A 25,522-nucleotide genomic window follows, 5' to 3' on the forward strand; every position below is an offset into this window, starting at 1 on the left:
CTGAGCAGCGGGGAGGGGGTGGGGAGGGGGCGGCCGAGTGAGCGGGGAGGGGGCCGGCCGAGTGAGCGAGCAGTGGGGAGGGGATGAGTAGGTGAGTGAGCAAACTGGTAAATGAGCAAGGGGGAAAGTGAGTGGCAGGGAAGAGGTTAGTGGTTGAGTGAGCAAGGGGGTGAATGAGTGAGCGAGCAGTGGGGAGGGGCTAGCGAGTGAGCACGCAGTGGGGAGGGGCTAGCGAGTGAGCGAGGAGGGGGCGAGTGAGAGAGCGGGAGGGGGCTGACACTGAGCAATAAAGCAGGGGTTGTGTGTGCCGGGGGCAAGGAGAACAACAAAGTCCTAGCGCACAGATGCTCTGTTCAGCTAGTTTCACGGATTCTCCCTCTTTTCCTGGTAAAAATTGAGTTGTAAGGATTCCTATTTAGCCATATCAGAACATGGGGAAGAAGGTGGCTTTGGAACTGTGCGACATTTGTACATCACTTCCAGTTTGGAAAGCCAATGAAGGGTAGGCCCTCAAAAGAACCACCTTGGGATTGTTTTAATAAAAGGCGGTACACAAATTTAATAATAAAAATAAATAAAATGGCCAGATATATGAAGAATGTGCAGGACATGCTAATTCCAAAAGTTAGTCATTCATCCATTACATGTTTATCACACACTTCCTCCAAGGAGCTCAGGGTGCCATACATGTCCCTGCTCCCGTTTTATCCTCACAACCGCCCTGTGAGGTTGATTAGGATGTGAGAGGGTGACCCCAAGTCAACTTCATATGGCTGAAGCAAGTCTCTGCAGCTGGATCTCTCTGGGGCGCTTTCCAGATGACCTGCTCAACAGCAGCAAAATGCTTCGGTTTGGGCAAATCGCATTCAAAATGCAAATAGCAAAGCGCCCGGCAGGGGGAGCGGTCTCACAAAAACTAACAACCAGAAAATACAGCAACCTTTTTACACCGGACATACAACATTATAGCAACAAATCGCAGCGATTAAGTCCGAACCAAGGCATCGGAAATGTGAACAGCACCCTGCCGTCAGCGTAGGGACTACAGTCTCACAACACAGGAAGTGCAGAAGCACACTTTGGAGATATGTCGTGACCCCGAGGCAGGGTCTAATCTGGAAAGCGCCCAGCTGAAGTCCAAGAGCCTAACCACGACACCACCAGCAAATACAGATTATAACATTGGCACTGGGAGGTTCAGTAAGGGAGCACATCTATGCTACACTCTTCATCTAGTTCAACGGTTGTTCCATCTCCTAAAAGAACTCCAGGAATTGTTGTTTTGTGAAGGGATGGGAGCTGGAGATCTCAACAGAGAATTAGCTGTACCCTCCCCCAAATCACAGCTCCCAGGATTCTTTGGGGAAGGCCAAGCTGCTATAAAACTGACATCATCCTGTAGTGTAGATACAAGAGGACTACGATATTTGCGGAGGTTCTGTTCCCGGCTGAAACCGTGGATACGGAAACCGCAAGTATCGAGTCATTGGGGGCTACGGGATTGCCAGGGTTAGGTTCCCAGTCGTCAGGAAAATTGCCAAAAATCAGCCAAATTTGGGGTGGGGATGTGGGGGGGGGAAGCGCCCTACCCTGCTTTGCTGCTCCCCCTGAGCTGCGCTGTACTCCCAAATTGGCCAGAAATTGCTGTTTTTTAAATTTTATTTTAACGGAGCCATTTTGAGGCTCCAAAACACAAAATGGTGGCACCCTCCATGGTCATTTCCAGCCACCCTTAACCCATGAATACGTAAGGTCAGGGTGGTTTTTTTTCCTTTCCTTTCTATGTGTGCTGAGGTCAGGTGTCTTCTACACAACCACGGATACATGAATCTGCGGATATCGAAGCCCTCCCGTATATGCCCAACAAACATTGAGGACTAGTGCTCTGTGGGTCAAACAACATGCAACACTGAAGCTCCGTTCCTGGCACTCCTAATGAAATTTTCTTCTTGTAAAGCAAATGCAGGGTTCCCAATTTGGATTGAGACCACAACGTGGGGGGAGGAAGGCCAACTCTTTTCTCTCAACCATGTCCCCAGACCAGATTGCCTAGCTACCATTAGCCATGGAGAGGAAAACTTATGGGCAAAAGTTGTCCCCATAAAGTTTTGCCCCCATAGAGAATTGCTTAAGGAGCACTTGGGGAATCGGTGTGAGGGAAAGGGCTCTACTCTGCTCTCCCTTCAGCCCTGATCCAAATCAGGGGCCATGCAGCTGCTTTCACAAGAAGGGAGTGACACCAGGAGTACCATGAGGGAGCTCTAACTTAATGTGCAGTCTGGGGCCTTATTCGCCTAGGGGAACAGCCATTCTGGATTGCTACTGTACCACACTCTCAGAGAGATCTCATCACACCCATAAAGCACCTGGTACTTCTTCAGATTCAGGGGTTTCAATCTTATCCATGAGATCGTTTGAGCTCCATTTGGTGATTTCTTTTGGGAACACCTCTTCATTCTCAGACAGGTCCTCTTTGAAAAGAGAGGGGACATCAATGATCATTCATAAGCACAGACAGAACACGGTGTCAAAAGAAGCTCTTTGTTAAATCACTGTCCATTTCTAACAACTAGCAAGGCCAACATGGAGAGCTGGCGCTCAGAAAACCCACAGCCGTTCTTAGGACAGGAAAATCAAAGTGGCTTTGAAAGGAAAAGTACACAGAGACTTGTCAGATCAAATATCGCCCACAGCAAGTTGGCACAAGCATCCTAATGCTGAATTTAAGATTCCTCTATTAAAGGCTGTAATGATGATGTAGCAAAATCCTCTTGCCATATAAGTGTGGGGCTGGGGAAACGCCGGGGGAACTCATACTTCAGAGGGGAAGGAGTTCACGCTCCTCCAGCCCACTTTGGACCCCTAAACCAAGGATTCTCAAAGTTGGGTCCCCAGATGCTGTTGGTCTACAATCCCCGCCATGCTTGGACAACCGACTCTCTTTCTATTAAATTAATTCACTAGTTAAAAATACAGATGACAATATCTCAAAATGCAAGCAACGCCTGAAGTCTATGTAGGGAAGGTAACAGGTTTTCCCAGGATAAATACCACAGATAAATGATGGAATATAAGACAATGTAGCTTACTCACATCAGCGCCATTGGTACTAACCATCTTTTCTCAAAGGGGAGCAGCTCTGATTAGCAAAGTATATTTGAAACCTACAATTAATGAATGTATCACACCGACTAATCCAATAAAGCTTTCAGCCCAGTGCCTGATGCATCAGCCAAGTGAAGCATATGGGAGAAAGTGTGTATTGTCAAATCTGAAAGGAGCAAAGAGAGGATGAATTTACACTCCAGGCTCGCTCCTGCATCTTAATCTAAATATTGAATCCATTTGCTGGGGAGGCTTAATTACAGGCCTCCTTGCCGCTTGCCGTGATCAGTGAACAGGTTCCTGCAACCATTATTTGCGTTTTTTCATGGCATAGGTATTTGATATTAATAATTTCATTTGTCAGAATTTTGCCAGCAAAGGAGAGCATGTGGGAAGGTTCACAAGGTGGTTTTAAAAAAAAACAACCAATCTAGATTTCTTTGTAAAAATAAATAAATCTAGATTTCTTTGTAATGTGTCAAAGCAATCAACTTACCTCCAACAGGAACAGTTTGCATAAAGTTTCCCTTTATTATTTGCTACTGTGAGGCACCGTATGTGCGTGTAGCCATACACACCTTTCAGACCAGGGCTCCCAGCGTCAGGATCCAGCACCCAACCCCCTGCACCTTTGGCAATCCAGGCATTTCCTTGTGAAAATTGCACTCCCGAAGCAGTTATTAGCCACCAAGTCACTATTTCATTTCAGGGGCAAATTCCTATTGGGGGACCCTCAAGATCTTTAGTGGGAAAATAACCTGGGGGTCTTGTGGTAGCAAGCATGAATTGTCCCCTTTGCTAAGCAGGCTCCACCTTGGTTTGCTTTTGGGTGAGGACTACAGGCGAGCACATGTCCCTTAGGGAATTCGGCCGTCACTCAAAACGACAAAGCATCTGCTTGGCATACAGAAGGTTTCAGGTTCAATCCCTGACATCTCCGGGCAGGGCCGGAAGAAACTTCTGCCTGTCACCTTGGAGAGTTGCTGCCAGTTAGTGAAGATAGTACTGAGCTAGGTGGATCAATGGTCTGACTGGGCATAAGGCAGCTTCCTCGGTCCCTAATTAATCTCTCCCTCTCTGTGCCCTATCCCCTCTGCCTCGGGCACAAAATGACACATCTGTTCTGTTAAGAGTAACAAGAACTCACAAGGAGCAAGATGTCTTCAGGGAGGGTGTTGTGTGATCATCACCAACAAGGCAGGTTGGAGTTGCAGAACCTTGGATAGCTCCAAGTGAGCAACTTGCTTTCAAAAGAGACCCAACTCCAGTGAGCTCCTTTATCTCTCCTGGCTCCTCTCTACTACCACCTTGCTGCAGTGCAAAGATCTTGAAAGGGTCAGTCCTGGGTCAGGAGTAAAGAACTCCCTCACCCTTCCAGTACTTTTTGCTTAATGCGCTCCCTGCGTGAGCAAACAGACACTGGTAGCAAAAAGGGTCCTGGTACGGACTCCCTTGGGGGATTCTGGCTAAGGATGAACTGTCTCTGATGGCCCAGGTTCAAAAGCAGGCCTGTGCAACTTCAACCCTCCTGCAGATGTTGGCCTACAACTTCCATAATCCCTGGCTATTGGCCTCTGTATCCGGGGATTATGTGAGTTGTAGTCCCAAAAAGTGCTGGGGACCCAAGGTTGAGCTTTGGGATTCAGGGGCTGCCGGCAATGCAATTCATGCTCAGGGTTGCATCCTGAACCTTGCACCTCTGCACCTAATATAGCTGACATGGATCGGACCAACTCCTCCTTTTCCGAGTCCAAATCCTGGATGGATTCAGAAGGACTAACTTTCAAGGTAGGTCTTACTGATTCATCTAGTATTCAGGAGGATCCTGGAAAGGACCAGGCTATTAAAACTGTATGCAGAAAGATTCATGGGATCAGGCTGTTAAAACTATAATGCCGCTTTTACATTAAAAACTGCTCCAGGAAAGAAAAATGAGATCTTCACTGTGTCACAGTAACACTATGTTAAGCAGACTCTCAGTGAACTAAACCTATGATTATCTGAGCATTCTGGATGTATTCCAGAACAATTAGAACATAGTATGCTCCTCTCAGCATATCTAAATTACAACTGCATTTATCCAAATGGCCTGGGGGAGGAGGAGTCGTCCAAAATACTAAGATAATCAGATATCTGGATAAACAAGCATGATATGATGTGTAACATGATGTGGTTTCATTGAGAATGTTTTCAAGAGGTCATTTCAACTGAACTAGATCAGGAGATCTTCTTGCTGGATCCGGATCAAGCAGTTTTGGAAAACAGGGATTCAATGGGTCTCCGACTTTCAAGAATTCTACTCCACTCAGTGTGGGGAACACTGGACTTTGAACAGAGAGTTCTTGGTCAAAGACAGATGTTATATTTGAAGAGTGAAGAGGCTGGCTTGAAAGCACTACATTTGGCACAAACTGACTTTTTGGAACACAGGGCAAAGCTTGGAAATAAGTCAACAGTTCTGCAAATTTGCAGCGAGATTTGGAGGAGGATGGCACCTGAGTACTTCTGCAACAGTGGCTTTTTAAAAAAAAGTTTTCATTTTTAAAAAATAAAGCACAGGATGAACAAACAAATGGATAAGTGTTCGTGTGGCACTTAACTTGTTGTTGTTGGAAGCAGAATATGGGGAGGGAGGATGATTCAGTGTTCAACTTGGTCGAACGTTGGAATGTCATGAAAACTGTGAAGCTGAGCTCATTCCGTAAGTGAAGAACCCTTGGTTCAAATCCCCCACTGAGTTATCAGGGGTGGGGTAGGGGACCTGACAGCCCCATTCTTCGATCCAGAAACTTCATTAATTTTGTATTTCAACTTATTATATTTATATCTTACAATAAATGCAAATTATTTCCTCCACTAAATTTAGGGAGGCATATGTGGGATTACCCTTTTTTATCCTCAGAACAACCCTGTGAAGTAAGCTTAGGCTGCAATTTCAGCCTACCAGCAGGGTTCTATAATTTTAATTATTGCTGTGCAGCAAGAAACATTTAGGCACTGAAGGAGGAGGAGGAGAGGAGGAGGAAGATGACGACGACTGACGACGATGGCGAAGTGAAAAGTGATCCAAGGCTGACAAATTTCACAGTCAAGAGGAGAATCTAAATCTAGACGTGTCTAGGTCCAAGAGATTGACCAAATCACCTCTAAATAACAATCTGCTTTGCTACCTATCTAAACAAAGAGGCAGCAAGAAGACCATTAAGTGCTGCTGATGCAGTCAGGTTACTGATTACCCAGCTTTTTTGGATTTGAGGTACAGAGGCTCCCCGACGCCCTCTACCCTCACCGAGACACAGTCAAACCCAGAAAGCATGCCATCTCACAGGCTGCATGCTCATGATACATACAAACAGTTGGGCAGGGTGCAGCCACCCACAGCAGGAAACGAATATTGGGGTGCCTCTAAAGGGAAGCAAACTGTCTGTGATTTTGTTTGCTGTATTTTTAACACCATGGGGCAGCAGGGAGTGGGCATCCAGTTTGGATTTTCTCACTCAGGCACTGAAACACCTTGGGCTGTTTCTGCTAGAAAACGGACACACAACGAAAATTCACACACACACACACACACACACACATCTGGATGAGCTTCAAAAGGCGCCCAGGTTAAGCAGAAGGGCCAGTTGGGGATGGAGGATGCCCCAATTTCCCATCATCATTTCATCTCCCAGCACAAAGGTGACATAGTTTAAGTGAGCAAAGACCGTTTCCCATTCGCAATCTCACAGAAACACCCAGCCCCACCCCCAACGCACACATGCTCACACCCACCCCGATTTAGCAGCTGCTCTTATTCTTGCTCCACCTACCGTGTGCATCGAAGAATTCGTCATCCGAGCTCTCGTCTGAATCCCTTGCAATGCTCTGCATTCTCCACTCGGATATGCTATGGCGTGAGGGGCTTGCTAGGAGAAACAGAACAGATTTATGCAATCAGCTGCGCATGGAAGGCAGGGAGGTTCTGGCATGCCCTTCGCGACGGGGAAGGAGTTGGGCGGTCCTGGGGGGAATCCGTCCCCAAGTGTTTGGGCACAGCAGGCCCGATGATGCCGGCGGGATGTCAAAGTTTCCTCCCCGCGTCCTGCATGGTTTACGGGTCTTATAACCTGCCACCGAGATGCCACTGCACAGCACTCGGCAATCCTCTCCCGCCGTTTCCAAAGGGCAGCTATTTATAAGCATCCAGAGGATGTGTAAAATCATGTTGGCTTTACAGGTTGGCAATTAGAAAAGGAAGCATTCCTGATTGAAAATGTTCCCCCACTGGAAACAAAGAGGTGGTAAAATGATGCCTTTTATAACAAGAACCCAGAGTTCACAATGTTATCCGCAAGGTTCTGAGCCCCAGAACTCTTGCTTGGGCCTGACATTTGGGGGTGGGTGAGGGGAGAAAAGAGGGGGGAATATGCTTCTGGGAGAGGGCAACAGTGGACCCTTCAAGGTTCATGCTAAGATGCGTGCTTTCAGTTCCAGCCATTAAGACCGGCAGAAAGCCCTCTCCTGGCCACTTCTTCATGCCAAGCTGTTTGTCTGCAACAAGAAGCTACCAGGTGGAGAAAACTCCTGTCTCTACGTCAGCACAAATCTATGCTTTAATGGCAAAGGGACAGGTGGCTTCTTCATGTGACGAGAGGGAACAGAGAAATGGGTGCGCAGCAGGGAGAAAGGGAAAGTGGCTTCTGTGTGGGTTGCTAGGCAGTTGGCTTCCATGAGGCTCTCAGTCTGGGGCCCCCATAAGCTCAGGCCAGGCATCCTCAGTGGACCCAGAAGAGGCAGGGCACAAAGCCCAGGAGTTACACAGGAAGCTGCCTCATACCAAGTCAGATCCTTGGTCTAGCTCAGTTTTGTCTACATTGGCAGTGGCTCTCTAAAGCTTCAGGCAGGAGTCTTTCCTGGACCAACCTGAAGATGCGGCCAGGAACTGAACCTGGGGCCTTCTGCATGCAAAGCAGATGCTCTGCCACTGAGCTATGGCCCATGCCCCATTCTCTTACACTGCCTCAGACCTTCTCAGGTGCTCTGTGTAGATTTACAGGGATGCTCAACTTTGGCCCTCCTGCAGATGTTGGCCTGCAATTCCCATAATCCCTGGCTACTGACTGCTGTGGCTGGGGATTATGGGAGTTGTAGTCCAAAAACAGCTGGAGGGCTTAAGTTGAGCAGCCCTGGTGTCGAGTGAGGGCCAAAAGGAACATTATGCTCAATCGTACATGTCTTACAATCGTTTGCCAGCTTGGGATTTAATTGAAGAGCAGCCTTGGAGGCTGTGTTCAGAAGGGGAAGAACAGTGAGGAGAGGAGGGACCGCTTAACCCTTTCCTCATCTTGCTCAGACTCACCCTCCCCCAGCTCCTTTTCTCTCATGGGAGAGAAAATCCTGCAACTTTTCTGGGAGAAGTTGGGAAAGCAGTTTAGGAAGGGCAAGCAATTCTTTCTGAGTGGACCACTGGTAGGCAAGAATAGGCTTCAAGCCAGGGGTTCTCAAACTTGGGCCCCCAGATGTTGCTGAACTACAACACCCATCATCCTCAGCCACATTGGCCTTTATGGCTGAGGATGATGGGAGTTGTAGTTCAACAACATCTGCAGACCCAGGTTTGAGAACCTGCTAACTTTACCCCTGCTAACTTGGCAAAGAGGCACCTTTTAACATGGCGATTCTCTTTATTGAGCAGGGGGAGAGTAACCGGCCCTCTCTACCCCCAGCACAGGACCTCCAGTGACGGTTGTTGGTGTCTATCTGATGTTTCTTTTTAGATTGTGAGCCCTTTGGGGACAGGGAGCCATCCATCTTATTTATTTGTTATTTTTCTGTGTAAACGGCCCTGAGCCATTTTTGGAAGGGCGGTATAGAAACTGAATAAATAATAACCACCACCCCTGGGTTAAGTAGTCCCTAAGCCTTCCCTCACTCCAGCCTCTGAGGTAACCTTTCCATTAAAAACCCGCAAAGCACCCAACAATTGGAAGCAAGAAATGTGGAGCTTAGCCCTGAGAATGGTAGCACTACTGAGGCCCTCTGTTAGCCTTGGCGCCACACCAAATGCCTCATCTAACTTCTCTCTGGAACCGGCCCTGTGTGCGCTTCCCTCTTCCTTTAATCCCAGCCTTGAAGAAGGCTGTGCTGGATAACAGACTAGAGAATCCTCAGTAAATAAACTGCAGCCAAGGCTAATCTAATAAAAGACAGTGAAATGGCCCCTAAGCTTGCTAAATTTGCGTGGAGCCACCTAGAAGGCATCCAGTGGCTCACGGTCAACGGCATGGTGGCATGAAAGCCTGTTTATTATTACCGTGCCGCTGCAAGGAGTCCAAGCATGCCAGGCAACTGCTCTGGCGTCTAATTTTACTAATTGTCATGAGAAAAGGCCATTGTACACCCCCACAGATCAGTTGCAGAGCTAATTATGGCTCCAGCCTTCGCCCGGTAGCCCCTGCCTATCCCACCCCCTCCCTTTGGGTATAAGGGAGCAAGAGTGATTGATAGCACACAGCTAAGTCACACTGGCCTGACGTCAAAGGCCCTCGCATAATAGCTGCTAAAAATAGAATGGAGAACACAGGCGGGGGGGGGGCAGAAAGGGTCCCTGCTTACACCAGGGGTCTCGCTTAGGCCGAAGGAGAAAGAGGGGCTGCTTCCTCGTCTGGATCAGCAGGAAATCCGAGTAGCTCCCTCGGCAGTCATGCATGCGAGGGTGTGTGGCAGCGCCTCAGTAAGCTGGGCTCAGAAGAAGATTAAGAGACCAGTGTGACGTACTTCCCGGACTCTCTCCCTTCTCTGGGAGCACCCAGCTCACAACAAGATGCTGACGGGCAAGCTGGAGACGCCAGCTGTTCAGTCGGCCCGAGTCAGGAGCAGAATGGAAGTCATGCCAGGGCTTTATACACACACACACACACACACACACACACACACACACACACGGCTCACTGCTTCAATGTGCCCACAAGTGAGTTGGCAGGACAACCCCAAGCGACACGCAGCAGGTCCTGTAGTTCTGTGCAAGTTTCCATGGCCCCAGAACCGTGGGCAGTGACCAGCTGATGCTCCTCTCTGAAGCGGATGCTCCTCAGACTTCTGGAGCATAGCCCACACACACACACATCCCGCCCTTCAACTTATTCATCCAGGCCTCGCAAGCTGTTCCTCACCACAGGTGAGCTTGGAGAGGTCCTTCCTTGCACTCGCATGCAAAAATCTGTAGATCAGGAGCACTGATCCAGTGTTGGCCTTGGGACAGGAGCAAAGCGGGACATTCCTTGGCCACTAGGCATAGGGGAACACAGGGAAAGCAAAGCAGCAAGGCTCCTTCCAGAGTCAGGGAGGAGACGCTGGGGCAGTAAGGGAGCATTGATCCCAGTGTGGATCAGGGAGGGGCCTCTTTTAGGGGCCTCTGAATCCAATAAGGTCTCAGCCGTGTCGAGAGGAGAGCTCGCCTGGCTCCGGATCCTATCCCACCCTCCAACTGCATGTCCCTCCCCTTCCAGGGATTCAGCAACAGAATCCTCCTGGGGGCTGGCCCGAGCCATGGTTAGAGAGCCACTGTCATGGCCAACCATCCTCTGAGAGAAACCAAGGGGCCAAAAAGCCTGCTAATGCAACAAGAGAAAGATACCCTTTTATCTTCCTTTTTTAGGAAAGATATATTCCTTTGTAAAAAAAGAGAAATATCCACCCGATTTAGAGTCCTGTGTGTTTTAGAGATTAAATAGTTCAAGGGTCCTGCTAATTACCCAGTTTTACCCGGCACTGTCATCCGAGTTTTTTGTTGATCTATGTCTCTGGCCCGCCACTCTCGTTTCTACACTTGTCTCCAAACTAGCTTATGGGCCTTATGCCTCATACGGCACACCTCACTCCCAGGGTCATGGGCACACACGGCCTTCATCTCTCTTAAAAAAGCGATTGCCTTTCTGCAACCAAAGAATGGCTGGAACAGAACACCCCAGAGCAAGACACCTGAGCTGGTGAGCCTGGAGATTGAGAAAGGAGCCAACACCTCCAAGCTGTAAACCTATTAAGAATTAATACTCCTGTCTATCAGGGCTATAATGTCTCCTCACAAAAGAATTGGCCTCTGCAATACTAAGTAAGAAGAGGGAGACTCGCTGAGGAACATCTGCTGCCATCTCCAAGGGCTGCTACGTTGGCAAGTCTGCATGGAAACTTCTTCCACTCACCAATTCAGTCTATAGGGCACAGTCAGGAATGCCGGAAGGTTCCTTTTCAATTGGGACAAATATAAGCAGGGCAGGCAGCCTATGTCGCCCCCACCCCCATCAATGCATGTGCCGTGGGGAGTATACATGTATACATGTCACATGGAAGTTCCACGCCTGAATCTCTCAACATCTCCACCAGCAAAAAAGGCAGCCATGGGATGGTTGATTTGGAGTACAGCTTTAGCATGTGCAGGCAACCCTCTCTTAACGCATTCCTCCTACGCCAGCTCCCCAATTAAACTTGGCCCCCCATTGTGGATCCGCAATTAGACCACCACAGAAGGGAAACAAGACAAGCATACCCCTTGAGCCTGTATGTTTTCCTCTCTGTGGCTAATATCAGCGATTTGCCCTGAGGAATCGGAACAGGAGGGAAAGAGTTTACTCGCTCCACAGCCCAATCCCAATCTAACCCTCTTACTACTGCTTTCTGGATATTGCTTATGTCAGACGCTCCCATGTTACCTATAGTTCAGCTTCTGGTATGGCCCAGTGAAGTAAGTGCTGGACTAGGAAACCTGGGTTCAAATCCTGTCTCTGTCATGGGCTCTCACTGTGGGCTATACCTACTCCACAGAGAAAGAAGTCAATTCCTTCTCTGTGGTATACTCCTAAAATGCAGTATACTCTAGGAGTTAATTGCTTCTCTCCAGGGAATTCTGGAACTGTAGTTCAGAGAGGAGGTGGGTGGGACTAGGGATCTCCAACAGAATCCTCACATTTACCAAAAATCATTCACAGAATTCTTTGGAGGAAAACCATAACCGTTAAACTAGTGTAAAGCCACTATAAGCAGGTAGCACAAATACATCCTCTCCCAGCAACAACATTTCCAGTAATTACTATTACTAGCACAATACTGTTTACTAAGGGGCTCCATGCTTGCAGAGAAAGAGCTGGAATCGGCAGAGAACTCCGAGGCGGCAATGCATCCTCTCGGAGGAAACCAGCCAATGGCAGGCTCCACTCCAAAATGGGGAAGAAGCCATTGCTCCCCGAGGTGCCTGGGCAAGCACAACAGCACTGACATCTGCACGGCATGGCCCCTTCAGATTCACAGCTGTGCTTCTTTCCCAAGCCATTATCTGGACCCGACTCACTTCCTCGTTTCGAAGAGGACTTGGAAGACGTCGACCACTGCTTGGTCAGCACTCGCCCCGACAAGGTTTCGCTGATATTGCTAGCAGAGTCCACCGTCTCGGTGGACGGGGATATGGCCTTTGTTTCCACGTCGTTTTCACTCAGAGGGTCGTTGGGAAGGTGCGGCTCCACTTCGTTCTCGTTGCAGCTGAACTGGGCCATCTTCTGCGCCAGCATCAGCTGGGCCTCCTTCTCCAGCTGCCGGATGTCCTCGATGGTCAGCCCGTACCATTCGTCCTGCCAGCACCAAGCCTGCCGGTGGGCCCTCACCATCACCTTCCGCAAGCCTGCAAAATGACACCAGGCCAGTGAGCCACAACATGATCATCAGGCTGCATACCCAGATTATTGCTACGTTTCAGTTTATTGTTGGCCATCAGGGCTCTGATACTGAACTTCAGCTTTCTGAAGTGTTTTCTGTAGCGACAAGTCCAGACAATCAAATAGAATTTAAAAATCAGCAGAACAATGCAAAGCTAGAGCAGATCAAAGCACCACAAAAGAACCAGGGACAATTTTTTTTTTAAAAGGAAAGGTCTTTGCCTTGTGCCAAAAGGACATCCAAGTCGGCACCAAGCGAACTTCCCAGGGAAGAGCAATCCACAGGGGAGGCCCCACCCCATTACTGCCTCCTAGTGGCCAAGCCAGGGACAAGCACCCCCACAAGGAGTTCAAGAGGGAGAAAGGAGTCCAATGCTCACCGACATCATGAATGAAGCGCTCGATTTTAGATTGCATCCCCCAGTATCTGAATTCCACTTTGCACAGCTTGTATGCACACATGATGGGGTATCTCCCAGGGCTGCTCTTGTGCTCTTTGATCCAGTCTTCTGAAAGAGGGCCTCGGGTTGTCTTCACTGATCTGTACATCTTGGGATCCTCTTCGGACTTGTACTCGTGTGGGGGGATGGGATCTTTAACAATATCAATAGGATCTAAGAGCAGCAAGAAAAGTCAAAAGAAACATTCAAACAACATAAAGAGAAACCCCAAACAACACTTTCTCAAAAGTTTGGTTTTGTTTGGATAACTACCAAACACGATAGCCATTTCGCCTCTGACTGTTTAGACTGAAACGGCTCGTCTTTAAATTGTTTATAAAAGTCAGCCAGAGGTTGGAAGTTACTTTCTCTTGGGAAGCCACAAATAGAAGCTTCATTCTGAGTAGGTATTTATGGGTGAAGCAGGCACGAAATAAATGCTCGCCGTCAGATTGGACTGCAGCATCTCTTCTGAACAATGCTGTATTCTAGCGGTCTGACTCATAGAGAACAAAAGGGGCCATAAAACAGTAGCTATCGATCATTTTCTAACCTTGCCACAGAATCTCTATGGTACAGACAATATTGAGGAGGAGAGCTGGTCTTGTACTAGCAAGCACGAATTGCCCCCTTGGCTAAGCTGGGTTGCCCTGGTTTGTATATGGATGAGGGACTCTGTGTTTATGTATTTTGTAATACAAAACGTGTTTGTATTTCTTGTTCATGTTACTGTTTGTTTTTTTGCTTTGTGTGTTATGTTTTAGGTGGTATGTTTTATTCCAAGGTTTCTTAACCTTGGGCCCCCAGATGTTGATGGACTACAACTCCCATCATCCCCAGCCACAATGGGCATGGCTGCGGATGATAGGAGTTGTAGTCCTTCAACATCTGCGGGCCCAAGGTTAAGAAATCCTGTTTTATTCTATTGTTGTTTTCTTGTGAGCAGTCCAGAGAACAACTTGTTATGGGGCAAAAAATAAAGTTGGTGGTATCATGTGAGCCCTGTCTGCTGTTAAGGTAATCCCCTTAGCGAATGGGGCTGTAGCTCAGTAGTAGAGCATCTGCTTGGCGTGCAGAGGGTCTCAGGTTTGATCCCTGGAAGCATCTCCAGGTAGGGCTGGGAAGGACTCCTGCCTGAAATGTTGGAGTGTCACTGCCAGTCAGTGTTGACAATGCTGAGCTAGATGAATCAATGGTCTGACTCAGCATAAGGCAGCTTCCTCTGTCTCTCCCACTCAGATTTTCTACCATGGCTGCCGCTTACTGATGTTCACATGAGCATAAGAGTCTTGTGGGAGCAGATCAAAGACTCATCTAGTGGCCATTTGTTGTTGTTTTGAGGTCCACAAGCAGAGCTTTGAAATCAACGACCGTCTCCCACATTTGCTCTCTAGCATCTGACTTTTCATAGCCAACAGGCAAGTTTCAAATAGCCCTGATGGACAACAGTCTTTGATAAAAGTCCTCCAGAAATGATCCATTTTGGGGTGTAGTCGCTTGAATGGTACAAACAGGAGCAAGCGCCTGCTGGGTGTTCAGCAACATCTCCAAAGGTGGCTGTACTATGGGATCCGGCAAGGCCACTGCCTCAGATGTGGGGTTCTGGGAGACAGATCTGAGCCACAGGGCACCACACCGGCCCCCTTCCAAGTCCAACTTCCAAGTTGAAATGAGCAAGGGCGCAGAGCGGCTCCTATAGGTTTATAGATGGCTTCTGCAAGACAACTGAAGTTTTCTCATCACTGAAAAACTGGGTCCATCGCTAGGCGCTTAATGTCTACACTGACTGGCAGCAGCTCTCCAAGTTTCAGCAGGGGTCTCTCTTAGCCCTACCTGGAGATGCTCGGGTTCGAACTTGGGACCTTCTGCATACAAAGCAGGGGCTCCACCATTAAGCAAACAGGCACCCCCCCGCGCCAATTTGGTTTAGTGGGCTGCAGGACAGGCATTTGAATTTTCTGCCTCCGGAGCCAAACCGCTCCGGATAAAACAGGGCCGCCAGGGTGTTTTGTCCTCAACATACTCCACCGCCGTCCTTGTGCAGCTGGAATTTTCTGCTTTTAGGTCTTGAGAGTTATTTAACGAGCACTTAACAATGAAAGAGGAGTGGTAGTGGCCGTGCAGATGTAGCGGAACTAATTAATGGTTCTCTTAAAATAAACCTGTATGCAGAAACTGGTGTCAGGGGGCATTTAAATCTCAGGTTGGAAGCATCTCAGCTCATTTTCTTATGGAATTAACTGGTCTATGCATTCCGAGTAGAGAGACGTACACACACACACACACGCCACTGCCACCCTCTAAGTTGGTTCCACTTGCCTCTGCAATGGGAGCTGCAGGCCCCATAGCTCCTGCTCTCTCGGTTCCCAGTGCAATAAAGGCCAGCTCTGAGTCTACGCCACAGCTTTGTGGGGGGCACAGAAGCCACCTTTGGCACAGGACATGGCTTCTTGATCCTTGCCGTTTTCTATTTCAGCCCTCAAAACGACTTCAACCCTTCCGCCCTGGCTGTCCCTCAGGGCTGCAATTGCCCCCCCCCAAACATCTGCATGATGGCCCCTACCTGACCTTCTTACTGACAATTAATAAACTAATTATTGACTAATTACTCAATTAATAAAGATTTATTGAACCGCAAATGCAGTTGAGTGTAAGCAAGTGTAAAGTGACGCAGGGAGCGAGCATGACTCGTCCCCTGAGCTAAGCAGGGGACCTGACCTGGTTGCACATGAATGGGAGACTAGAAGTGTGAGCACTGGAAGATATTCCCTTCCGGGGATGGAGCCGCTCTGGGAAGAGCAGAAGATTTCAAGTTCCCTCCCTGGCAGCATCTCCAAGATCGGGCTGAGAGAGATTCCTGCCTGCAGTCTTGGAGAGGCCGCTGCCAGTCTGTGAAGACAATACTGAGCTAGATAGACCAGTGATCTGACTCAGTATATGGCAGGTCCCTATGTTCCTATACTGGGGCAAGACAAGCAACTTCATATACATACTGATGGGGTCTGAGCTGTTGGTGACTGACCAGGAGAGAGATCTTGGGGTCATGACAGACAGCTCGATGAAGTTGTTGACTCAGTGAGCAGCAGCTGAGAAAAAGGCTAATTCCATGCTAGGGATCATTAGGAAGGGGATTGAAAACAAAAATGCTAATATTATAATGCTCTTATACAAATCTATGCTGCGGCCACATTTGGAGTACCAGAGTGACTTCTGGTCACCATATCTTAAGGAGGACATTGCAGAACTGGAAAAGTTGCAGAAGAGGGCAACAAAGATGATCAAGGGCCTGGAGTACCTTCCTTATGAGGCAAGATTACAGCATCTTGAGCTCTTTAGTTTTGAAAAGAGGCGACTAAGGGGAGACATGATCGAGGTGTATAAAATTATGCCTGAAGCAGTGAGAGTGGACAAAAATTTTTTTCTTCTTCTCTCAGTATGCTAGAACCAGGGGTCACCCCATGAAACTGAAGGCCAGGAAATTTAGGATTGACAAAAGGAAGCACAGAGAGCATAATTAGTCTATGGAATTCTCTGACACAGGATGTAGTGGTGGCAACTAGTTTGGGTAGCTTTAAAAGGGGCTTAGAGAAATTCACAGAGGACAAGTCTATCAACGGCTCCTAGTCTGAGGGCTATAGGCCACCTCCAGCCCCCGAGGCAAGATCCCTCTGGATACCATAGGAACATAGAAAACTGCCATATACTGAGTCAGACCACTGGACTATCTAGCTCAGTATTGTCTTCACAGACTGGCAGTGGCTTCTCCAAGGTTACAGGCAGGAATCTCTCTCAGCCCTATCTGGAGATGCTGCCAGGGAGGGAACCTGGAACCTTCTGCTCTTCCCTACCAGTTGCAGGGGAGTAGCAGCAGAAGAGAGGGCATGCTTTCACCTCTTGCCTGTGGGCTTCTCAGAGGCATCGGGTGGGCCGCTGTAGGAAACAGGATGCTGGACTAGATAGGCCTTGGGCCTGATCCAACAGGGCTGTGCTTATGAGCTTTACTGGAGATGCTGGGGACTGAACCAATGATCTTCTGCATGCAAAACATGTGCTCACCCATATTTCTCCTTCATACAATATGGAAAGATTCTCACTGTATCAGTAGCAATACTACACACACATTTTAAAAATATACACTTATAAAATAGCAATTGTAAGGCAGGATGAAAGGCAAGGGAGGGGGATAATATTCACCAAGAACTGTCTGCCTTTTCTCTGCAGGGGAAAGGTTGAACACGTTGACTTGCTCTCCTGAGTCAGCTATATAATAGGTTTCAATATCAATAGAGAATTTCTCCACAAATGGGCATGTGTACCTGAAAAAGAAAGCACGATGGGAAAGCTTAGACTAAAGGCTTCTCACACCTAAAGTTCTGGTTGGTGTTTTTGTTATTGTTATGAATGAATAAAAATCCTTATACCCAGTGTGTTACCAAATGCAGATGCTTTCCAAAGGGAAAGCAATTTTTTTTAAAAGTTCAAGGACATACAGTGTAATGCGGAATTCATTCACACCTTGGTTTTCATAAGATAAACATCCATTTTTTGCAAACTTGGCAAAACTCACGCAAGCTCACTGCCCTGCAGATGCTGACTCAAAGACATGCACTTTTCTTCTCTAGAGGAGAGAGCCTTATATCTTATTAGGATTAAGAATATTTATGTACAGCTTTTCAGCAACGTGTTCATAAAACGGTTTACATAGCGAAAAGGCACAAGAAAATGAGTAAGAGGAATGAGAAAGTGACTCCCTACCTCCTACAAGGGCTCACAGTCTAAAAAGGAGCACAAGTGAGATATCAACAACAGCCACTGGAGACATACTACGCTAGGCTGAATAGGGACAAACCTCGCAGGACTGTTGGGAAGACAACTCAAGGTCCTGAATCTGACCCCTGCTAACTGAACAAAGAGGCACCTTTCAAAGTGGTGAGTCTCTTATATTTATCGGGGGGGGAGCAACTGGCCCTGTCCAACCCCAGCACAGCATCCCTTCAGTGGCTGTTATTGGTGTTTACCTTATATTTATTTTTTAGACTGTGAGCCCTTTAGGAACCATCTTATTTACTCATTCTTTATTTTTCTATGTAAACTGCTTTGGAAACTTTGTTGAAAGGCAGTATATAAATATTAGTTTTACTAGTAGTAGGTCAACTCGACAAAGCACTCTGTCCATTAAAGCTAACATGTAGGAAATGACAAACGTATCAAGAGGTGGCACCTTGTCCTTGTATAAGGATATGCGTTCCACGACTCCTCTTCAACTCTTAATGCTGCCTTGGGCAGTATAGACCGAAACCAACTGGGAATATGCATACCAATATGGTATACTTTGTGGGTATACTGCCCGTTGCCACCAGGACCATCTCTGTATGGACGGTTCTCCAAGATCTCTACACCGCTGCCTTCACCACACGTCTCTTCTCGGCTCTTTTTCTGAAACGATAACCAAAAGGGGATTACAAGCTGGTTCCATCCTGCCTCTAGAGTAAAGGATTGTCAGTGGATGACACCAGAGTGAACAGAGGTCCCTCAGAGCTGGTGGCCGGTCATAATTCTGGGGTGAAGTCCTTGGTAAACACATCCGTAGACACACAGCCATCTGCATCCCCAACTGCAATAAGGTCTAATATCCCTAAGAACATAAGAACAAAATAACAGCCCTGCTGGATCAGGCCCAAAGGCCATCTAGTCCAGCATCCTGTTTCACACAGTGGCCCACCAGATGCCCCTGGGAGGCCCACAGGCAAGAGCTGAGGGCATGCCCTCTCCCTATCGTCCTTCATGTTGTGGAAACGTGTGGACGTCCATACACTCACACATGTACAGTCATTCATTTCTGTGAATGACTGCAGCTGTGTTTATTTAAAAAGTGAACCACTCAAATACATGGTAAACATACGAAGTGTACTGCCATGCTGTGTACAACACAACATGTGAATAACTATATCTGTGTACAGTGTACACTTGTTTGATGTATGTTGAACAAAATATGTGAACAGAGTTCGCATGTTTATATTTCATCATCCTTCAAGAAGGTCTCTCCTATCTGTCTCCTCCCTCTGTTCTCTCCCCCAACAACACTAAAATGTAATAACCAGAATGCACAAAGTCTCTCTGGGCATGACTGCATTGCAGACTTAGAAAGGCATTCCCTTTCCCCCAGGGAACCCTAGGAATAGTAGTGCTGTGAGGGATCTCAAGTAAAGAATTCTCAGCACCTATAACAAGCTACAATGCCCAGGATTCTTCTTTTTGGGTGGTACAGGAAAGCCATGCAGTTAATCTGACAAAAGATCAATATTTATTTATTTTATTGTAATTTATTCATTTTTCCACTTATATACCGCTTTTCATTAAAATAATCCCAGAGTGGTTTACAATATAATTAAAACAATGCACAAATACGAATTAAAATCACCAATATTAAATATAAAAATAATAGATCTCTAAAAGTTTAAAAACCTATGTGAAACAGTAACACACAAAACACACAGCAGCAGCAGCAGCAGCAGCAGCAGCAGCAGCAGCAGCAGCAGCAGCAAAAACTTTATTCTCATATCAAAACCTGGGTGAAGAGCCATGTTTTTACTTGTTTTCTAAAAACTGTGGTGGAGGCTGAGGAGCGGATGACAGCTGGGATAGCATTCCAAAGCCTGGGGGCAATGACTGAGAAGGCCCCGTCCTGCGTGCTTGGATGCTGAGCCCCTCTTACCGTCAGCACGCAGAGCAGAGCCCCCTTCAATGATCTTATCAAGTGGGCAGAAACCCTTGGGAGCAGGTGGTCCTTCAGATATCCAAGGCCCAAACCATTATGGTCAAAACCATAACCTTGAATTGGACCTGGAAACAAACTGGTAGCCAGTGCAATTCTTTCAGAAATGTGCATAATATGATCCCAGCAGGCAGCTCCGGATAAAATCCTAACTGCCACATTTTGCACTAGCTGCAGTTTCTGAATATTCCTTAAGGGCAGCCCCATGTAGAGTGTGTTGCAGTAAGCCAGCCGTGATGTAACTAAGGTGTGGGTAACTGTGGCTAGATCTGCCTTCTTGAGGAAAGGATACATCTGGTACACTAGCTGAGGTTGTGCAAAAGCACCTCTGGCCACCGCCTCCAGCTGAGCATCCAAAAGCAGAGCCTGACCCAGCAGAATTTCCAAGCCACGCACTTGCTCTTTTAAGAAGAGTGCAACCCCATCCAGAACTGGTTGAATCCCTTCATCCCAATTGGCTCTTCTATTTACCAACAGCACCTCCATCTTGTCTGGATTTAATCTCAGTTTACTAGCTCATATCCAGCCCATCATGGCCTCCAACCCCTGATTCAGGTCATCCACTGCCTTCCTAGGACCACATGATAAGGAGAGATAGAGCTGAGTGTCATCTGCATATTGCTGACAACTGAGTCCAAGTCCCCGGATAACCTCTCCCAGTGGTTTCATGTAGTTGTTGAACAGCATGGGGGACAAAACCGAACCCTGCAGGACCCCACAAACCAATGGCCAAGGAGCCAAACAGCAGTCCCCCAGCACCATCTTCTGGACCTTTCCCCCAAGAGGACCAAAGCCACTCCAAAGCAATGCCTCCAGTCCCCATACTCGAGAGGTGGTCCAGAAGGATGCCATGGTGGATGGTATTGAACGCCGCTGAGAGGTCCACCGGAACCAACAAGGACGCACCCCCCCCCAGTCAAGCTCCCGGAGTAGGTCATCCACTAGGGTGTCTCAGTCCCAAGGCAGTCTCAGTCCCATATCCAGGACAGAAGCCAGACTGAAAGGGATGTAGATAATCTGTATCATCCAAGACTCTCTGCAGCTGAGATGCCACCACACACTCTATCACCTTGCCCCAAAAGGAGAGGTTAGAAACAGTACTGTAATTGTTCAGGTTGGAGGGATCAAGGTAGGGCTTTTTAAACAGTGGTCTCACCACCGCCTCCTTGAGGCACAATGGCATCCTGTCCTCCCTTAATGAAGCATTGATTATAGCCTCCAATCATCCGCCCGTACCCTGCCTGACAGATTTTTATTAGCCATGAAGGGCAAGGATCTAGAACACACAATGTTGCCTGCACACTGACCAGGATCCTGTCCACATCCTCAGGCTGCACCAACCAAAAAGAATCCAACACAATAGAACCAGATGGTACCCGAGGCACATCTGCCGGAACTGCCAAAATCCTTGAGTCCAAATCGGCATGGATCTGAGCAACTTTATCTGCAAAGTGGCACGCAAACTGATCACAGCGGGCTATAGATGGTTCCTCCCCCATTACACAAGAGGATGTGTGAAGCAATAACTTTGCTACATGAAAAAGCTCCGCTAGCCTGAGCAGATGCAATGGAGGCAGCGTAAAAACATTTCTTTGCTGTCCCCACCTCCATGGAGTAGTCCCAAAAATGGGTTCTAGCCTGTGTTTGGTTGGATTCATCACGGCTCTTCCTCTAGCATCGTTCCAGCCATTGTCCGAGTTGTTTCATTGCCCTAAGCTCCTCAGGAAACCAAGGAGCAGAACAGGCTCCACCAAGCCAGAGAGGGCATTTAGGAGAGACCATGTCAATAGCCCAGGGTGTCTCCAAGTTCTAGATAGTCAGCAGGGCCTCAACAGAGTTGCCGGCCCTGGGTGCTGGAAACTCCCCGAGGGCTGTCTGGAAACTGCATAGAATATATTAGCACCGTATGTGCTATATTATGTTTGTAGCATAGATAGGCCATCTCCATTAGATGCTACATCTTGGTTTACAGGGGGAAATGTTCTGCAGCATTTGGGGAAAATTCAGCTACATTATTTTAATGAAAAACAACACTGAATGCCCAACACTGAAAGACTAAGGACACTTTTATGTTTCTAGTAGAAGCAGTATCGCGAAGGCCAAGGACAGGAATTTCCATTAAACACACACAAACAATGCTCCAAGTCTTTTCTTAAATTTCATCCCCTCCCAACCAGTCTGCATATTATAAGTGCTTTTGAGAGGTGGGCACTTGGGGAGTTAAAGACAAGCTGAGATTAGAGTTATGAATTGACTGAATTGTCAATTATGAATTGTCAAAGATACTTCAATAATGACCTTTTATTTTTAGCAGGCAAACAAGATGAAAAGTAATCCCTGTTCAACAAAAAGAATTATTAATAAGAGACAGAAGATCTTAATCTCTGTCTGAGGACAAGATGGCAAGAAAAGCAGCCAGGGAGCGGGAGGAAAATGAGCGGTTTTACTTTCCTTCCGTTACACAGGGTATTTTATGCTTCCATAGCAGTGGTGGCTGGAAGGGCCTTTGACCAGCTTGGGCTAGAATGTGAGCTGTGCCCTTTCCTAGGTAACTCAGATCTGGCCTCAGCCACTCATGCCCTAGTCCCTCTAGGTTAGATTACTGAAAGGCACTCTATATGCCTGAAATATGCTCTGGGTATTTAAGAGAACGTCTTCTTCGCTATGCGCCCCAGCACACATTGAGATCATCCGGAGAGGTCCATCTGCAGCTGCCACTAACTCGTCTGAGACTGGCCTTCTCTACTGCTGCTCTGAGACTCTGGAATACACTCCCTGTCGAGTCTCCAGGAATCTCAAACCAGAAATACTGGCAGCAGAGCTCTGGTGCCTGACTCGCTTCATGACCGTGTGTCCAGAGAGGGACCGGATGACCGGAGCCTTGCTGCTACACAGCGCCCCCACCCGAAGTGGCCAGAAGATAAACTGCAGGAAGAATCCGGTGACCTGCGGAACCAATAGGGACCCCAGGGACGCTATATAAGATTTCCCCTGAGCTTGGCTCCCCAGTTTGAGCTTCTCATCTCTCAGAGAAGGTGCTTGCAGCCTTTGGGGATAGGAATCCAACTTATTTCTTATTTATTTATTATTTCTCTGTGTAAACCGCCCTGAGCCATTTTTGGAAGGGTGGTAAAGAAATCAAATAAGTAAGTAAGTAAGTAAATAAATAAATAAATAAATAAATTAAATACCCATATTAAAACCTACCTGACCCCTAGCCTATCTTTGACCATGCCATCAAATCATGCCATTTCCTAGCAAGTAGTAGATCTCCTACCCCACCATCATATCTCCCAGCAGAGATGCTCTACATCTCTTTAGAGGCAGAGTTATATCTGAGTCATAGTCAGGGCAAACCCTCTTATACTGTATTACAACAGAAAATCCAGTCATCCCCTTGGAACTCCCCCCCTAGCAAGGACTCCTAGCAATCCGGACAGCCCATCACTACATTTCCAGGGCAGATGGCGACACAGATCCATCCTGGCTAAAGTAATAGCATTAAATTACTCCTAACAGGGAACCCAGTGAAGCAGATGCACTATGATTAGCAAGAAAGGCTGTTACTTAAAAGGCTTTTATTAAAATAAATCTCCCGGCAGAGCCTTGTAATCACGGGACAAGACACGGCACATGACCTCGTGATAGCGGTTATGGAAAGAACAATTCAGATGAATGTCATCCAAGCAGCTTAACAGCTCCCTATTCGTCATCAACTCTGCAACAAGCCCTAAAAAGCAGCCAGAGCTTTTCTAGATGGTAAATTATACCAGCTTCAATGCTGAGTTCGTCGGGGAATGTTGCTGCCTGTATAAACGACATTCATGCCACCCCACATACCACAAATGGCCCTTCAATATGTGGGAAAGCTAGAATATTACTGTTTGCCTGAGCTGCCCAAAGTGCTTACAGAACCCTGGCTGTGGGTGGCAACAGCAGACAGCCATGGTGGCCAGAAAGGAAAGAGAGTGGGTACTGCGGTGGATAGAGGAAGCATTACAACAGCATTTTGTAATGTGGAAACTGAGGTGTCTCCACAGGAAAATGCACAAGAAACAGTAGGAAAAACTCAAGTGTTTACACAGCCTACGGTCACTTTGGATAAAATTAGATGTGAAAACTCACCAATCTTACTGTAACAAATGCTCTTGTTTAGAAAGGCTCCCACTCTGAATAAAAGGAAACTGAGCCACAGGTCTTTGGTCACTCCTCCAATTCAAGGTAGATGTCAATTAGGGAAAACTAGAACAGCTCCTTTCAGGAAATGGCAAGAGAACAACTAAGATTTTCTATGGCTGCCAACACCAGCTTCCCAGTGAAACAAAATACACACACACATGCAATTGCCACACACCATGATCCATGTACAAACAGGGTACCTCCTCATTTCTACAGGATACTGCTTTTTATCTTGGGATTTTATCACACATAAAAGCTGCCAAGGGGTTCTGTAGTGAACACTCCCAGATTCTCCAGTACAGGAAACCCAACTTGTCTTCCTGTGGTTTCATTATGCTGATTAAGGACAGTCACTAAAATAGCTGTATTTGTGTCATTCTGGGTGGAAAGGCTGTATCTGAAAAGAGGATGTTCTTGCTAATTTGACATTGGATCTTTAGTAGTGGTGTGCTGGTTGAGCAATGAATGAGTATGCACATAAATTTGTGTAGGGGGGAGTGATCAAAATAATGCATGCTGTGAACCAGCGTGTTGGACTTCAGTCAGCCTGGGTTCAGACTATCTCCTCTACCATAAAACTCACTGGGTGACCTAGGTAAGTCACTATTTCACAGCTTCAAACTACCCCACAGCGCCCGGCTGCTGTGAAGACAGAACAGGAAAACTCTGTACACCACCCTGAGCTTTTTCAGGACATAGGAGGACACAAAATTATTATGAATATTTACAAAGTGCTTAAAATCAAAAGCCACATAGGCTCTGCCCACAGGTAGGTTTACAATTTAGAATTAAAAGGACAAGACACATTTGGGAGGGGAGGGAGAAATTATTCATTTATTTATAGGATATATACCTCGTCTTTCAAATGAATGATCCGAGGCAACTTGCAGCAGACTGCAATAATAGCATCATTATTCATAATAAATAAAATAGTAAAAACAAACAATAATTAAGAACAAACAATCCGCCCACACACACATATCACAGCGGCTCTCAGCCCTCTGGCCCGTGGCACAGGCCACAATACAATACAACACAATCAGTATTTATATACCGCTTTTTTTTTTTTTTAGTTCCCAAAGCGGTTTACATAGATGTGTTAAAAATAAATAAATATGGTTTCCTGTCCCCAAAGGGCTCACAATATAAAAAAAGAAACATGATAGACACCAGCAACAGCCACTGGAGGGATGCTGTGCTGGGGATGGACAGGGCCAGTTGCTCTCCCCCCTGCTCAATAAAGAGAACTGGCACTTTTAAGAAGTGGCTCTTTGCTGTTTGGCCTGGCCTTCCAGGGTTTTTAAATTGCTGTAAATGTTTTTAACTTGTAACCTGGT

At 47.1% G+C, this 25,522-nt stretch overlaps 1 protein-coding gene across 18 annotated transcripts in view; it reads right to left on the reverse strand.

Annotated features, from left to right (window-relative positions):
* Positions 1-25,522, reverse strand: part of PITPNM2 (phosphatidylinositol transfer protein membrane associated 2) — a 158,532-nt gene that overhangs the window by 38,548 nt on the left and 94,462 nt on the right. For 17 of the 18 annotated variants that reach the window (XR_008312524.1, XM_053280128.1, XM_053280127.1 and 14 more), the window contains 6 exons: positions 18,453-18,667; positions 17,426-17,547; positions 13,172-13,405; positions 12,431-12,757; positions 6,918-7,013; positions 2,367-2,471 (listed from right to left, as the gene is read on the reverse strand). Coding sequence is in view for 17 of the 18 variants with exons in the window: in XM_053280128.1 (XP_053136103.1) it covers positions 2,367-2,471; positions 6,918-7,013; positions 12,431-12,757; positions 13,172-13,405; positions 17,426-17,547; positions 18,453-18,667 (1,099 nt within the window). In the remaining variant the exon portion in view is untranslated. The remainder of the gene's footprint in view (positions 1-2,366; positions 2,472-6,917; positions 7,014-12,430; positions 12,758-13,171; positions 13,406-17,425; positions 17,548-18,452; positions 18,668-25,522) is intronic. The other variant, XM_053280125.1, reaches the window with a different exon arrangement.

Source organism: Hemicordylus capensis, chromosome 15, assembly GCF_027244095.1.
Source record: "Hemicordylus capensis ecotype Gifberg chromosome 15, rHemCap1.1.pri, whole genome shotgun sequence".
NCBI classification, from domain to species: domain Eukaryota; kingdom Metazoa; phylum Chordata; class Lepidosauria; order Squamata; family Cordylidae; genus Hemicordylus; species Hemicordylus capensis.